The sequence below is a fragment of the Oncorhynchus mykiss genome, chromosome 4, assembly GCF_057628025.1.
Source record: "Oncorhynchus mykiss isolate SJ-2025 chromosome 4, ASM5762802v1, whole genome shotgun sequence".
Classification (NCBI taxonomy): domain Eukaryota; kingdom Metazoa; phylum Chordata; class Actinopteri; order Salmoniformes; family Salmonidae; genus Oncorhynchus; species Oncorhynchus mykiss.
Genome location: NC_143025.1, coordinates 11,995,795 through 12,012,346, shown reverse-complemented (window position 1 = coordinate 12,012,346; position 16,552 = coordinate 11,995,795). Strand labels below are relative to the sequence as shown.

General features: G+C 40.6%; 1 protein-coding gene across 1 annotated transcript; it reads right to left on the bottom strand.

Annotated features, from left to right (window-relative positions):
* Window positions 1–1,094: 1,094 nt before the first annotated feature.
* LOC110521292 (E3 ubiquitin-protein ligase TRIM16) lies at window positions 1,095–8,123 on the bottom strand. The gene is made up of 6 exons (XM_021598755.3): window positions 7,425–8,123; window positions 6,943–7,038; window positions 5,060–5,293; window positions 4,778–4,937; window positions 4,593–4,652; window positions 1,095–4,326 (listed from the first exon to the last, which is right to left on the bottom strand). The coding sequence occupies exons 1-6, from the start codon at window positions 8,016–8,018 to the stop codon at window positions 3,803–3,805; spliced, it is 1,668 nt and encodes a 555-aa protein (XP_021454430.3). The 5' UTR covers window positions 8,019–8,123; the 3' UTR covers window positions 1,095–3,802.
* Between the last annotated feature and the right edge of the window lie 8,429 nt (window positions 8,124–16,552).

Genomic DNA, 16,552 nt, shown 5'->3' with positions numbered 1-16,552 from the left:
AATGTCCTCTGGTCTGATGAAACAAAAATAGAACTGTTTGGCCATAATGGCCATCATTATGTTTAGAGGAAAAAGTGGGGAGGCTTGCGAGCTGAAGAACACCATCCCAACCGTGAAGCACGGGGGTGGCAGCATCATGTTGTCAAGGTGCTTTGCTATAGGAGGGACTGGTGCACTTCACAAAATAGATGGCATTATGAGGACGGAAAATGATGTGTATATATTGAAGCAACATCTCAAGACATCAGTCAGGAAGTTCAAGCTTGGTCGCAAATGGGTCTTCTAAATGGACAATGACCCCAAGCATACTTCCAGTTGTGGAAAAAATGGCTTAACGACAACAAAGTCAAGATATTGGAGTGGCCATCACAAAGCCCTGACCTCAATCCTATAGAAAATGTGTGGGCAGAACTAAAAAAGCATGTGCAAGCAAGGAGTTCTACAAACCTGACTCCGTTACACCAGCTCTGTCAGGAGGAATGGGCCAAAATGTACCCAACTTATTGTGGGAAGCTTGTGGAAGGCTACCCGAAATGTTTGACCCAAGTTAAACAATTGAAAGGCAATGCTACCAAATGCTAATTGAGTGTATGTAAACATATGACCCACTGGGAACGTGATTAAATAAATAAAAGCTGAAATGAATAATTCTCTCTACTATTATTCTGATATTTCACATTCTTATAATAAAGTGGTGATCCTAACTGACCTAAGACAGGGAATTTCTACAAGGATTACATGTTAGGAATTGTGAAAAACTGAGTTTAAATGTATTTGTCTGAGGCGTATGTAAACTTCCGATTTCAATTGTATGTCTGTGTCTTCTACATGGTGTTCCATACTGTATGTAATGATATGTCTGTGTCTTCTACGTGGTGTTCCATACTGTATGTAATGATATGTATGTGTCTTCTACGTGGTGTTCCATACTGTATGTAATGATATGTCTGTGTCTTCTACATGGTGTTCCATACTGTATGTAATGATATGTCTGTGTCTTCTACGTGGTGTTCCATACTGTATGTAATGATATGTCTATGTCTTCTACATGGTGTGTTGTGGAAATTCTTACACAGGGACACTCAAAGTCAATCTTAAATGAACCATTGTTTATTGTCAGCGCCCTGGAGAGGTTCCAACCAGCTTATTGCACCATAGTACACATGTCAATCAGGAGCTCTCCCTGGGCAGACCCAGCAGTGGTCTTATATATGGCTATACACAGACAAGTTATATTTGCATGATTTAGCATACTTAATTAATCGTTACCGTTTTGTTTAATTCACGTGACTGACCAATACTGTTTCATAACATAACATAACATAACGTGACAGACCAACACCTCACAAGGCTTCTCCTCTGTAAACTGAGACCTTGAAACTGAGATATCTCTCGTTTGTTCTCAAAACAAGGTCTGGGCCTACTGCCAAATTGCAGTTACTGATAAGAGGATGATTTATTCAGTCAACCACTTGCATGAATACAGAAACTGGTTTATAGAACAGCACATGAATGGGACGCAGAATAAAAGAAAAGCACAAACCTTAAATTCCCATTACAGGTGTTCCATACTGTATGAATTCTGAGGATTAAGATAAGAATTTAGAAGTATCCATAACAATGGTTAGTCAAAGTAATATGGTAACCTACCACACAGTGTCAAACTGTTACATCATGGTTCCTTTCCATGTCAATGTAACAGAGTGATCTATCACAGTGTCAGACTGTTACAAATAGATATTAAATCATGGTTCCTTTCCATGTCAATGTAACAGAGTGATCTATCACAGTGTCAGACTGTTACACATAGATATTAAATCATGGTTCCTTTCCATGTCAATGTAACAGAGTGATCTATCACAGTGTCAGACTGTTACACATAGACAGTAATCATGTTTCCTTTCCATGTCAATGTAACAGAGTGATCTGTCACAGTGTCAGACTGTTACACATAGACAGTAATCATGTTTCCTTTCCATGTCAATGTGGATGTGTAATAACACTGTGTTATAATAGTGCTCTGACCAAGAAGCTGCTGGGAAACATTTCAGCAATTAATATCGTTGAAGAGAATTAAGTTGCCATCCTGAACCTTGTATTACAATTTCCCAATTTGAAATAATTTCTAAAACTTTATGTGGGCTTGATTAAACTTGGCTGGTACAATGGAAGCAACAGAAAAATGATAATCGTGCAAAACCCTGACCACCTGACACTCCCGGCAGGCAAAAGCAAATGCTCAATGTATTTGAAAGATTTTAAATAGTATTTGAACCCAGGTCTGGAGTGTATGATGTTGGTGTATTGGCACCAGAGATGGAGACAGGACAGATTGGAACAGAACCAGTGAGACCCAGACCAACAATCAACCACTAGAGACCTCTAGACCCATGTGTCTCATCTGTAATGAGACCCAGACCAGTTTAAATGTGTCTATACTGTAATGAGACCAAGACCAGTTTAAATGTGTCTATACTGTGATGAGACCAAGACCAGTTTAAATGTGTCTATACTGTAATGAGACCAAGACCAGTTTAAATGTGTCTATACTGTAATGAGACCAAGACCAGTTTAAATGTGTCTATACTGTAATGAGACCAAGACCAGTTTAAATGTGTCTATACTGTGATGAGACCAAGACCAGTTTAAATGTGTCTATACTGTAATGAGACCAAGACCAGTTTAAATGTGTCTATACTGTAATGAGACCAAGACCAGTTTAAATGTGTCTATACTGTAATGAGACCAAGACCAGTTTAAATGTGTCTATACTGTAATGAGACCAAGACCAGTTTAAATGTGTCTATACTGTAATGAGACCAAGACCAGTTTAAATGTGTCTATACTGTGATGAGACCCAGACCAGTTTAAATGTGTCTCACCTGTAATGACGACACATTTTTTGTTTTCTTGAGTATTGCAGCTCCAAATTGCAGGTGTTCCAGCCCAGCTCCGTGCTTTCTGTTGTGGTGTGGCTAGCCAGCAGAAAATACGGAGCGTCCTAGCTCGCTCATTAATGTCATAATCAACATTACGGATTGCCTCTTATGCGCTTGTCGTTCCCTTATGCCATAGTTTGTACATCTCAATAGAACAAGTCAGCCATATCAGCAATGGGTTTTTTTAAGCAGTAAATGAGGCTGATTTAACGGTTTCACTGCTAAGACAAGGCTCCGCTGATAACCAGGTGTAGCAGTGGTAAGGTGTTGGGACTCTGCTGTTGGGAAAGCTTTATGTAGGCCCTAACAGTTTGTTGGCACTGTTGGTCACCATTATAGTGCAATTGATGTCTTGATAAATCTGTGCTTTTTTTTTTTTTGCCAGCTCAGCTATAGACTACACCAGCATGACTAGTATCTATGTGGACCCTACTACAGTTTAACCAGCTCAGCTATAGAGTACACCAGCATGACTAGTATCTATGTGGAACCTACTACAACTTAACCAGCTCAGCTGTAGACTACACCAGCATGACTAGTATCTATGTGGACCATACTACAGTTCAATCAGCTCAGCTATAGACTACACCAGCATGACTACTATCTATGTGGACCCTACTACAACTTAACCAGCTCAGCTATAGACTACACCAGCATGACTACTATCTATGTGGAACCTACTACAACTTAACCAGCTCAGCTATAGACTACACCAGCATGACTACTATCTATGTGGAACCTACTACAACTTAACCAGCTCAGCTATAGACTACACCAGCATGACTACTATCTATGTGGACCCTATTACAGTTTAACCAGCTCAGCTGTAGACTACACCAGCATGACTACTATCTATGTGGACCCTAGTACAGTTTAACCAGCTCAGCAGTACCATTATCACTATTGAGCCAAACCCCAGGATAGAGTGGCTGAGTGAATGTGGTCTGGACTCTGTGGAGGAGCGTCATTGTGTCAGAGACACTGTAGAAGGACAGAGTACCTGCCTTGTGATCCAGGTACACTCCTACTCTGAAGGACCGAGGGCCTGATACTTTAGTCACAACATGATTGTGTCTGAGACAATAACCACCACTACAGCATTGTAAACTCCAGGACTTGTCATTCATTCCAAATGCGTTACCTCTCCCTGTTCTGCTGATGTCTTTATATGAGACTGCTATAATAACCCACCGTCCACTCCACTCCACCTCCCAGTAACAGCGTCCTGACAGACCCTCTCTAGACAGCACCATCAAGTCATTTGTGAATCTGTCTGGATGATCAAGATATGGTTGGACTTGGCCTGTATAGGTCACCTTTCTGTTCCCTTCAGACAGAGAGAGGCGTGTGTGTGCTGTGTCTGGGTCCAGTGTGAGCTGACAGGAATCTGGGAGAAGAGCAGAGCAGAGACCAATGAGGGGAGTTAGAACAATAAGTTAAGTCAGATACTGTATCTACCCTGTCTTTGATTAGAGCAGAGCAGAGATCAGAGAAATATGAGTCAGATAGATACCCAGTATTTTATTAGATATACTATTGATATCTATCTATCTACAGTATCTATATATCTATCTATCTATCTATCGATATTTCTATAGGAGTTGTGTGTCAGTAAAAATAGGCTATTTGTTACTTCAGAATAAAGAGACTCACATTGTAACAACTGTTCTCTGGTCTTGGGCTCTGGAGGCAGTACAACATCCACTATATTCACTACAGACACAAAAACACATTGACAGAGAGAGGGAATGTTATCATTATACCATATTCCACATGTATATGACTAGTTGGGAACTTTCAATGGTCTAAAGTTGATGTTCTTATTATTTTCAACACACCTGTAGTGGAGATCTTGGTCCATTCTCCTTTAAGGAAGTCTTCTAGTTTCTCTCTCAGTTCAGACACAGTCTTACTCACATCTCTAAAGTACTGAAGAGGACGGACAACGATGCTGGGTAAGTCTGAAGATACACTGATACTGGAGAGAGCCTGATAATGCTGGAGAGAGAGAGAGAGTACTTTAGAGAGAGAGAGAGAGACACACACACACACACAGAACAGAACTGAAGTTTCACAATGTGTTCATTTTCATATCACATGTAACAAGGCAGTTTAGTTACCTGGAGGAAATGGATGTGATCCTCTGTGTGTGAGAGCTGCTCCAGTTGAATGCTTCTCTTCCTCAGCTCTGCTATCTCCTGTTCCACTTGTTCCAGGAGTCCTTCAGCTTGACTCACTTGAGCCTTCTCTTGGGCTCTGATCAGCTTCTTCACCTCAGAGCGCCTTCTCTCAATGGAGCGAATCAGCTCAGTAAATATATTATCACTGTCCTCCACTGCTGCCTGTGCAGAGTGCTGTTAAGAGAGAGAGAGGCTCCAGATTAAACAGTCTATTCTCTCTCTAACTGGAAGCCCAGATAGCCTGTTCCCCAGAGTGGGGCTCAGCGTGATTGGAGAGGTCTCTCTCAATTCAATTCAGGGCTTTATTGGCATGGGAAACATATGTTTGTTTACATTACCAAAGCAAGTGAAATAGATAATTACATTACACTCACAAAAGTTCCAAAATAATAAAGACATTTCAAATGTCATTATGTCTATATACACTGTTGTAACGATGTGCAAATAGTTAAAATACAAAAGGGAAAATAAATATGGGATGTATTTACAATGGTGTTTGTTCTTCACTGGTTGCCCTTTTCTTGTGGCAACAGGTCACATATATTGCTGCTGTGATGGCACACTGTGGTATTTTACCAAATAGATATGGGAGTTTATCAAAATTGGATTGGTTTTCAAATTATTTTGTGGGTCTGTGTAATATGAGGGAAATATGTGTTTCTATGGTCAAACATTGGGCAGGAGGTTGGGAAGTGTTTCTCAGTTTCCACCTCATTTTGTGGGCAGTGTGCACATAGCCTGTCTTCTCTTAAGAGCCATGTCTGCCTACGGCGGCCTCTCTCAATAGCAAAGCTATGCTCACTGAGTCTCTACATAGTCAAAGCTTTCCTTAAGTTTGGGTCAGTCAGAGTGGTCAGGTATTCTGCTATTGTGTAATCTCTGTTAAGTAACAAATAGCATTTTAGTTTGCTCAGTTATTTTGTTTGTTCTTTCCAATGTGTCAAGAAATGATCTTTTTGTTTTCTCATGATTTGGTTGGGTCTAATTGTGTTGCTGTCCTGGGGCTCTGTGTGGTCTGTTTGTGAACAGAGCCCTAGGACCAGCTTGCTTAGGGGATTCTTCTCAAGGTTCATCTTTCTGTAGTTGATGGCTTTGTTATGGAAGGTTTGGGAATCGCTTCCTGTTATGTGGTTGTAGAATTTAACAGCTCTTTTCTGGATTTTAATAATCAGCGGGTATTGGCCTAATTCTGCTCTGCATGCATTATTTGGTGTTTTACATTGTACACAGAGGATATTTTTGGTTTTGTCCCATTTTGTGAATTATTGGTTAGTGAGCGGACCCCAGACCTCACAACCATACAGGACAATGGGTTCTATAACTGATTCAAGTATTTTTTGCCAGATCCTAATTGGTATGTCAAATTGTATGTTCCTTTTGATGGCATAGAAGGCCCTTCTTGCCTTGTGTCTCAGATCGTTCATAGCTTTGTGGGAGTTACCTAGGGCGCTGATGTTTAGGCCAAGGTATGTATGTTTTTTGTGTGCTCTAGAACAACGTTGTCTAGACAGAATTTGTATTTGTGTTCCTGGCAACTGGACCTTTTTTGGAACACCATTATTTTTGTCTAACTGAGATTTACTGTCAGGGCCCAGGTCTGGCAGAATCTGTGCAGAATATCTAGGTGCTGCTGTAGTAGGCCCTCCTTGGTTGGGGACAGAAGCAACCAGATCATCAGCAAATAGTAGATATTTGACTTCAGATTCTAGTAGTGAGAGGCCAAGGGCTGCAGACTGTTCTAGTGCCCTCAAGCAAATTTCGCTTTCTCACTCACTGGAGGAGAGAAGTGAAATGGTGTGTCTCCTCTGGTCAACAATACTCACTTTGAAAGACTCCACAGCCTGTTGGAGCTCCTTCAGCTCCTTCTCTCTCTCCTGGAATCTCTGCTGGACCTTCTGCTGACTCATCCCCAGCTGCCTCTGTGGAGAATCACTCTTCAATGAGCTATCAAGCTTTATTTGTCCAGTAGATCAATAGTATAGTCATATGACAGGGCCCATAGAGAGGAAGGTCTAAAATATTGATATAGTACCGTTTCAATATGATATTTATTTGTTGCTATGTGAATGATTACAGTTTTACAGTAGACCTACATGTATCAGGGAGTTTAAGCTAAACATTACAATGGTTATACATTTGGAGCATCTAGGTTAAGAAAATCTATATCCTCAAGGTTTGTGTTCATATTTGTTCTGCTGAGGATCGATTTCATTTGAATTCTCTCATATTCAAACAGTCTTAGTTCCTAATGTGTCTTTAATTCTTTGTTTATCAGACAGTCACCAACAAGTTGTTCTGGTCTTACCTGTTTCTCAGTCCTCTCTGCTGTAGCTGACACTGTATCATGGCCTTTATGTTCATCCATTGTACACAGATAACAGATACACTGCTGATCGGTACGACAGAAAACCTCCAGCAGTTTGTCATGATGAGAGCAGATCTTCTCCTGTAGTTGTGCGGTGGCTTTGACCAGCTTGTGCTTCTTGAAAGCAGGAGATTCATAGTGAGGTTGGAGGTGAGTCTCACAGTAAGAGGCCAGACATGCCAGACAGGACATGAGGGCTTTCTGCTTTCTGGTCCCAGTGCAGAAATCACACACCACATCTACAGGTTCAGCATAGCACAGAGCAGGAGGGGGAGCAGCCTGGAGTCCTGTCTTCTTCAGTTTCTCCACCACCTCAGCCAACATGTTATTTTTCCTCAGAGTGGGCCTTGGAGTGAAGGTCTGTCTGCACTGAGGACAGCTATAGCCTTTCAGAACACCCTGATCCCAGCAGCCCTCAATACAGCTTCTACAGTAACTGTGTCCACAGGGGATGGTGATTGGTTCCTTCAGTAGATCCAGGCAGACAGAACAACAGAACTGGTCCTGGTCCAGCAGAACTGCCTGCTGAGCCATTTGGATGGTTGTTCACTCTCACACAGACAGACGACACAGAGACTCAGATAAGTTTCGTTTTCTCAGAAGAGAGTTTGTGGGAGGGGGAGGGACTTCCTGGTTCTGCCAGAGGGGTGTGTTTAGAGGGAGGGAGAAAGGGAGGGGTTCGAGAGAGAGAGAGAGAGACAGTTTTGTTCCTAGTGCTGGGTTCTATCTTGAAATAATTTAAAATATCCTTATTCATGTTAACATATTAGAACTGGGTGTATGCAAATGTACTGAGTGAGAAAGGGGAGTGCAGAACGTTTACATTCTGTCAGAACATGTTATAGTTAAATCTCATGTATCCTATGGAGAGGAGAAGGGCAACGGTCTGGTTTCCGTCACTGATAAAGTAGGACAGCCGCGAGTTAAGAAGGAGTGAGGAATGTGGGCAGGGGTAAGGTCAGATATTGTGAGGAGGAACAGTCCTATGACATACAAACATAGGAGGCAGGACCATGACTACACCAATGAGAGGAACCACTTAAGTTCATGCCTAGCAACAGAGATGTATTGGCTGTCTAGATGTGCAAGGATTTGACTCTGACCAGTAGAGGGTATAAATATATTTACTTGTGGAAACATGTCTTTGTCTTTTCAGCTGGGTGAATAAGCTTGGTTTGAGCTTTTTCTAGTCATCCGTTTGAGTTTTTAACTCTGATTGTCAGAACCTAACAGTTGGCGTTGTCAGCATGATTCACCACGATTTATAGTCAAACTGGAGAGTCTGCGTCAGTGAAACAGGAACCGGCACATAAAAAACAATGTAGACAAAGTTTCTAGAAGAGAGTCGTAAGCTGAATACAAACTACCGGATACAGATCTGAAAATCCTGAGTTTATTCAGTAGGCCGACTGTAAATACTACCGGTAGACCTAGGGATTGGGGGCCCTAGGGCGCCTGAGCAGGGTAGTCCCTGCAGAGGGTAAGTCCGAGGGGGTGAATCCTGATTGGGTTGGTTCCTGCGAGTAACATAAAGAACAGAGTAAGTCCCGGAAGGTAAGTCAGAGCAGCCTGGTACCTACAGAGGATAAGTCATAAGGGGTAAGGTCCAGCCGCGGTGGCTGTAAGGCCGTAGAGTGTGTGTGCATGGATAAATTGTTATGCTTGTGTACTAGTATGGTAGGTTGTAGAGGAGGTAGTCCATGGAGAAGGACAACAGGAGGGTATGTGGATGGTGATAAGAAGGTTACCTATAAGTTCTGGAGGAGAGACACATTCATGGTTAGAAAAGCTCAAATATTTTCTAAAGTTGTTTGAACACGATTTGTGTGTATTAGCAGTAGCAATAAGGAGAGAGTTTGTGAACTGTGAATAAGTGTGGTTACGTGTGTAAGCATGACACTGGTATAAGACATTAGGTCACCTGTATTGTCCATGAGTAAATTGGCAGATACTTCAGTATTGTCTCGAATACAAGGTATCAGGTGCCGTGACCAATTAATAGGCACAAATACCACAGCTATTCTCCGGGGAAGTGGGTATCACTATTTTGGAAAGTAGTTGATAGAGGGCTTGTATTAGAGCCATGAATTAGGAAATCTAAATGCCCTGGACAGCGTCGAGAGAGGTGCAGAAGTAGCCACCATTGAGATCCGTGGTTCCTGAAACTCCCATAAAAGGGAGAACAGAAGAGGAAATACAGAAAAGCCATAGATGTGCTGAAAGAAGTGCACAAGCATTCTACCAATTTGGCTTGAATAAAAATATTTTATTGGGAGCAAACTGGATAAAATTGGTCAGCATTTCGCTGCTGACAGAAAATTCCAATCTAATAAAGAATTCCGAGATGCTATTGTGAGTTGTCACAATGACATGGAAGAAAATAATCTAAAGCTAAATACGCAATCCGTTTTGATGTGGATCAACAAGCAGCGTTCTATAAACAGAAATGCAAAACCGATAAAACCAAAAATAATAGATGTACTCAGGGGGAAAAAAAGAGTAGGTACATGTGAGTACATTGATAGAATGTGTACGTCTGCTTTGATGGCAGGTTTGAAACCTGTTATCAAAACGGCTATTGTGGGGGTAGTGGACCAACGTTTTCGTTTGGATGAAATAGTGCAGGAGGCTTTGAGAGTGGAATCCAATTCCGCTCACTGCAGGAGGCTTTGAGAGTGGAATCCAATTCCGCTCACTGCAGGAGGCTTTGAGAGTGGAATCCAATTCCGCTCACTGCAGGAGGCTTTGAGAGTGGAATCCAATTCCGCTCACTTTGCAGCCGTGCGGTTAATATGGACACCGTGGTTTTAATGGCCAAAGTAAGACGAAGAAACAGGGAGAGAAAAGAAGCTGAAAAATACCAAAGCATATTCAACAGAAATTGTATTTGAATTCTATAATTTTGCGTTAGGATATTGAATTTTAATTTCATATTTTAGAATTTGTAATGCACAAATTGAATCATAGAATTCATCATTTGAACTTGTATTTCATGATTTGAAACTGAATTGAATTAATATTTCATTCAGTTTTAAAATTCAATTTCAATGTAATTTAATATTTATATATTCTGTTTCAATATGGTAGATATTGCATTCACTGTCTGTGTATCAACTTTACAAGCAACTATTCAAGTTTATCAAAGTTTCATATATTCAACTTCACAGATGCATTCAGATATCTATATTCAGATTCAAAACCAGAGACTTAAAAAGTAAAACCTGTTTTTGCTTTGTCATAATGGGGTATTGTGTGTAGATTGAAGAAAAAAAACGATTGAATCAATTTTAAAATAAATCTGTAACGTAACACAATGTGGAAAAAGTCAATGGGGTCTGAATACTTTCTGAATGCACTGTAGATGTGTCCCAGAGCCATACAAAGAGATGTATCTGTTACGCTGGTTAGGCAGCCTTAGTTGTGGAGCACAGCAGTGCTAGCAGCAGTGCTTTGAGTCAGGTACCAAACCACCATTTCTAATTGAACATCGAAAACCAGATCGAAAGTAATAAGTAGAAATTATAATGGCCCATTATTTGTTAATAACTGTCCTTTTTCTGGCCAGGATGCTCTTGATGGTGAAGCTGTAGAACTTTTGAGGATCTGAGGAACCATGCCAAATCTTTTCAGTCTCCTAAGTTTTGTCGTGCCCTCTTCACGACTGTCTTGGTGTGCTTGGACCATATTCGTTTGTTGGTGATGTGGACACCAAGGAACTTGAAGCTCTCAACCTGCTCCACTACAGCCCTGTTGATGAGAATGGGGACGTGGTCGGCCCTCCTTTTCCTCCAAGTCCACAATCATCTCTTTTGTCTTGATCATGTTGAGGGAGAGGTTGTTGTCCTGGCACCACACGGCCAGGTCTCTGACCTCCTCCCTATAGGCTGTCTCGTCGTTGTTGATGATCAGGCCTACCACTGTTGTGTCATCTGCAAACTTAATGACGGTGTTGGAGTCATGCCTGGCCGTGCAGTCATGAGTGAATAGGGAGTACGGGAGGGAACTGAGCCTGCACCCCTGAGGGGCCTCCGTCTTGAGGATCAGCGTGGCAGATGTGTTGTTACCTACCCTTACCACCTGGGGGATCCAGTTGCAGAGGGAGGTGTTTAGTCCCAGGGCCCTTAGCTTAGTGATAAGCTTTGAGGGCACTATAGTGTTGAATGCTGAGCTGTAGTCAATGAATAGCATTCTCACATAGGTGTTATTTTTGTCCAGGTGAGAAAGGGTAGTGTGGAGTGCAATAGAGATTGCGTCATCTGTGGATCTGTTAGGGCGGTATGCAAACCGGAGTGGGTCTAGGGTTTCTGGGATAATGGTGTTGATGTGAGCCATGACCAGCCTTTCAAAGCACTTTATAGCTACAGACGTGAATGCTACAGGTCGGTAGTCATTTAGGCAGGTTACCTTAGTGTTCTTGGGCACAGGGACTATGGTGGTCTGCTTGAAACATGTTGGTATTACAGACTCAGACAGGGAGAGGTTGAAAATGTTGGTGAAGACACTTGCCAGTTGGTCAGCGCATGCTAGGAGTACACGTCCTGGTAATCCGTCTTGCCCTGCGGCCATGTGAATGTTGACCTGTTTAAACGTCTTACTCACATCAGCTGTGAAGAGCGTGATCACACAGTCATCCGGAACAGCTGGTGTTCTCATGCATGTTTCAGTGTTACTTGCCTTGAAGCGAGATTAGAAATAATTTAGCTTGTCTGGTAGGCTCGTGTCACTGGGCAGCTCTCGGCTGTGCTTCCCTTTGTAGTCTGTAATTAGTTTGCAAGCCCTGCCACATCCAACGAGCGTCAGAGAAGGTGTTGCACGATTCGACCTTTGTCCTGTATTGATGCCTTGCCTGTTTGATGGTTGGTCGGGGGCATAGCGGGATTTCTTATGGACATCTGGGTTGGAGTCCCGCTCCTTAAAAGTGGCAGTTCTACCCTTTAGCTCAGTGCGGATATTGCCTGCAACCCATGGCTTCTGGTTGGGGTATGTACGTACAGTCACTGTGGGGACGACGTCATCAGTGCACTTATTGATGAAGCCAGTGACTGACGTGGTGTACTCCTCAATGCCATCAGAAGGATCATGGAACATATTCCAGTCTGTGCTAGCAAAACAGTCATGTAGCTTAGCATCTGCTTTATCTGACTTGCTTCATTGACATTCATTTTCAGGTTTCTCCAGAGATGTTGGATCGGGTTCAAGTCCGGGCTCTGGCTGTGCCACTCATGGACATTCAAGCACTTGTCCAGAAGCCACTCCTGTGTTGTCTTGGCTGTGTGCTTAGGATCTCTCTGCACTTTGCTCTGTTCATCTTTCCCTTGATCCTGACTAGTCTCCCAGTCCCTGCCGCTGCAAATAATCCCCACAGCATGATGCTGCCACCACCATGCTTAACCAAAGGGATTGTATTGGCCAGGTGATGAGCGGTACTTGGTTTCCTCCAGACATGACCCGTGGCATTCAGGTCAAAGAGTTCAATGTTGGTTTCATCAGACCAGAGAATCTTGTTTCTCATGTTCTGAGAGTCCTTTAGGTGCCTTTTGGCAAAATCCACTCTGGCCACTCTACCATAAATGCCTGATTGGTGGAGTACTGCAGAGATGGTTGTCCTTCTGGAAGGTTCTCACATCTCCACAGCTCTGTCAGAGTGACCATCGGGTTCTTAGTCACCTCTCTGACCAAGGCCCTTCTCCCCCGATTGCTCAGTTTGGCCGGGGGGCCAGCTCTAGGAAAAGTCTTGTTGGTTATAAACTTTTTTTAAGAGTGATGGAGGCCTGTGTTCTGTGTTTTTGGGGACCTTCAATGCTGCAGAATATTTTTGGTACACTTTCCCCAGATCTGTGCCTCAACACAATCCTGTCTCTGACCTCTACGGGCAATTCCTTCGACCTCTTAGCTTGGTTTTTGCTCTGACATGCACTGTCAACTGTGGGACTTTATATAGACAGGTGTGTCCCTTTCCAAATCATGTCCAATCAATTGAATTTACCACAGGTGGACTCCAATCAAGTTGTAGAAACATCTCAAGGATGATCAATGAAACAGGATTCACCTGAGCTCAATTTCGAGTCTCATAGCAAAAGGGTCTGAATACTTCATTTCTTAAACATGTTTTCACTTTGTCATTATGGGGTATTTTGTGTAGATTAATGAAGAAAAAATATAATTTAATCAATTTTAGAATAAGGCTGTAATGTAACAAAATGTGAAGAACGTTAGGGTGTCTGAATACTTTCTGAAGGCACTCCTATATACAGTGTGGCTCTGGGTGTAATGATGGATATTGTGTTGGTTTCAGTCTGTAAAGGGTTGGGTGGACCAGAGATTGGTCAGACCTGTTTGTTTCAGTCTGTAAAGGATTGGATGGATCAGAGAATGGCCAGACCTGTTGGTTTCAGTCTGTAAAGGATTGGATGGATCAGAGAATGGTCAGACCTGTGGACAGAAGCTACTGTAGTCAGACATGCAACTAGGAATAATGTAGAAGAATATCCACGGTATTTGGTATAGTAGAAAATATCCATGCTATTAAGCATAGAAGAATATCCATGGTATTAAGTATAGAAGAATATCCATGGTATTAAGTATAGAAGAATATCCATGGTATTAAGTATATCCATGGTATTAAGTATAGAATAATATGCATGGTATTAAGTATATCCATGGTATTAAGCATAGAAGAATATCCATGGTTTTAAGTATAGAAGAATATGCATGGTATTAAGTATAGAAGAATATGCATGGTATTAAGTATATCCATGGCATCAAGTATAGTAGAATATACATGGTATTAAGTATAGAAGAATATCCATGGTATTAAGTATAATAGAATATCCATGGTATTAAGTATAGAAGAATATCCATGATATTAAGTATAATAGAATATCCATGGTATTAAGTATATCCATGGTATTAAGTATAGAAGAATATCCATGGTATTAAGTATAATAGAATATCCATGGTATTAAGTATAGTAGAATATACATGGAATTAAGTCTAGAAGAATATCCATGGTATTAAGTATAATAGAATATCCATGGTATTAAGTATAGAAGAATATCCATGATATTATGTAAGTCCATGGTATTAAGTATAGAAGAATATGCATGGTATTAAGTATATCCATGGTGTTTAGTATATCCATGGTATTAAGTATAGTAGAATATACATGGTATTAAGTATAATAGAATATACATTGGATTAAGTACAGTATAAGTAGAAAATATCCATGGTATTAAGCATAGAAGAATATCCATGGTATTAAGTATAGAAGAATATGCATGGTATTAAGTATAATAGAATATGCATAGTATTAAGTATAGAAGAATATGCATGGTATTAAGTATATCCATGGTATTAAGTATAGTAGAATATACATGGTATTTAGTATAGTAGAATATACATGGTGTTAAGTTTAGTAGAATATCCATGGTATTAAGTATAGTAGAATATCCATGGTATTAAGTATAGTAGAGTATCCATGGTATTACGTATAGAAGAATATCCATGGTATTACGTATAGAAGAATATCCATGGTATTACGTATAGTAGAATATCCATGGTATTAAGTATAGAAGAATATCCATTGAATTGAATTAATTTTGGGTAACAGACATATACAACAAAATGTACAATGTGAACCCAGAGGATATCACTTGAAAGTATTAATTAAAACGCTTGTTTCCAAAGTGGTCCTCGATGGTAAAACAATAACACATATAATGATGAAAAGGCAAGACAAAAGTACGAACAACCATAAATACATACATTTATATTGACATGCTAAAAAGTGGCACTACTCAATGCATTTTCCCCTAACTTTAAAAATCACATTAAAACATTATTTTCATACCTATCATTCAAATAAATACACCTGACATTTAGCGTATACCTGATAACATTTTGCATAACCTGCATTCTCTTTTTCAGCTTTTTTGATAGCCCACTATACCAAGCAGAGCAGCATAATGAAAATGACACTGAATGAAGGTTGAGACAAGCAGTTTCTTGACTTTGATGTTAAAATATCTGGTGTTACCCATATAACAATTAAAATGTGTTCACCATTTTAGCAGCAATCAGGTCTCCAGAAATTGATTGCTCTAGGGACACACCAAGATAAGTCACACTTGTTTTAGATTCAATCTCCTTGCCTGCACAGTTTACCTTTATCTTGTCAGCCCTAAGCAATCTAAGTTTTGTTCCAAACAAAATCAATTCAGTTTTTCCCAAATGTCACAACAATTTGTTGTCAGTCAACGAATCTCTAACAAAATGCAATTCCTTCCTGATGGTCTCCTCTATGTAAATTGTATCCTTCCCTGATACCAGTATGGCTGAGTCGTCAGCATAAAGTAGGAGTTTGCAATTTACTGTATCTGGCAAATCATTAACGTATATAAGAAATGAGAGGCCCTAAAATGGATCCCTGCGGTACTCCACAGGATATTTATTTGGCCTCTGACAGAACATCACCAACATTACATTATTGTGTTCTGTTGGTCAGAGAAGACCTAAACCAATTCACTGCTACATCATTTAGACACTTGCATTTCAGTTTCATTAGGAGAAAATTATGGTTCACAGTGTCAAAAGCTTACTGCAATTCTAACATGACCATACCTGTAGTTCCCCTTCTCACTTTCCTGCTAGATGTGGTCAAAAAGGCAGATAAGCTGTTCTAAAGCCAAATTGGAGTTCATAAAGAAGTTTGTGCTCGAGAAGTTATCCCCAAGATGATTAAAAACTAATCTCTCAACAACTTTGGATAAGGTGCTGAGGATCGTCACAGGCCTGTAGTTTCCTATATTTGTTTTACTGCTCTTCCTGTGGAACGGAACCATGATATTAAGCAGTGGTGGAAAACGTACCCAATTGTAATACTTCAGTGAAAGTAAAGATATATTAATAGAAAATGACTCAAGTAAAAGTTAAAGTCCAAGTAAAATAACACTTGTGTAAAAGTCTACAAGTATTTGGTTTTAAACATACTTAAGTATCAAAAGTTAATGCAATTGATAAAATGTACTTAAGCATCAAAAGTAAAAGTATAAATAATTTCAAATTCCTTA

Coding starts and splice junctions, on each gene's coding strand:
- LOC110521292 (XM_021598755.3), bottom strand. CDS start 8,018: ATGGCTCAGCAGGCAGTTCTGCTGGACCAGGACCAGTTCTGTTGTTCT. Junction 5,294..6,942: donor AGGCTGTGGAGTCTTTCAAA/GTGAGTATTGTT, acceptor CTCTCTTAACAG/CACTCTGCACAGGCAGCAGT. Junction 4,653..4,777: donor GACCAAGATCTCCACTACAG/GTGTGTTGAAAA, acceptor TTGTGTCTGTAG/TGAATATAGTGGATGTTGTA.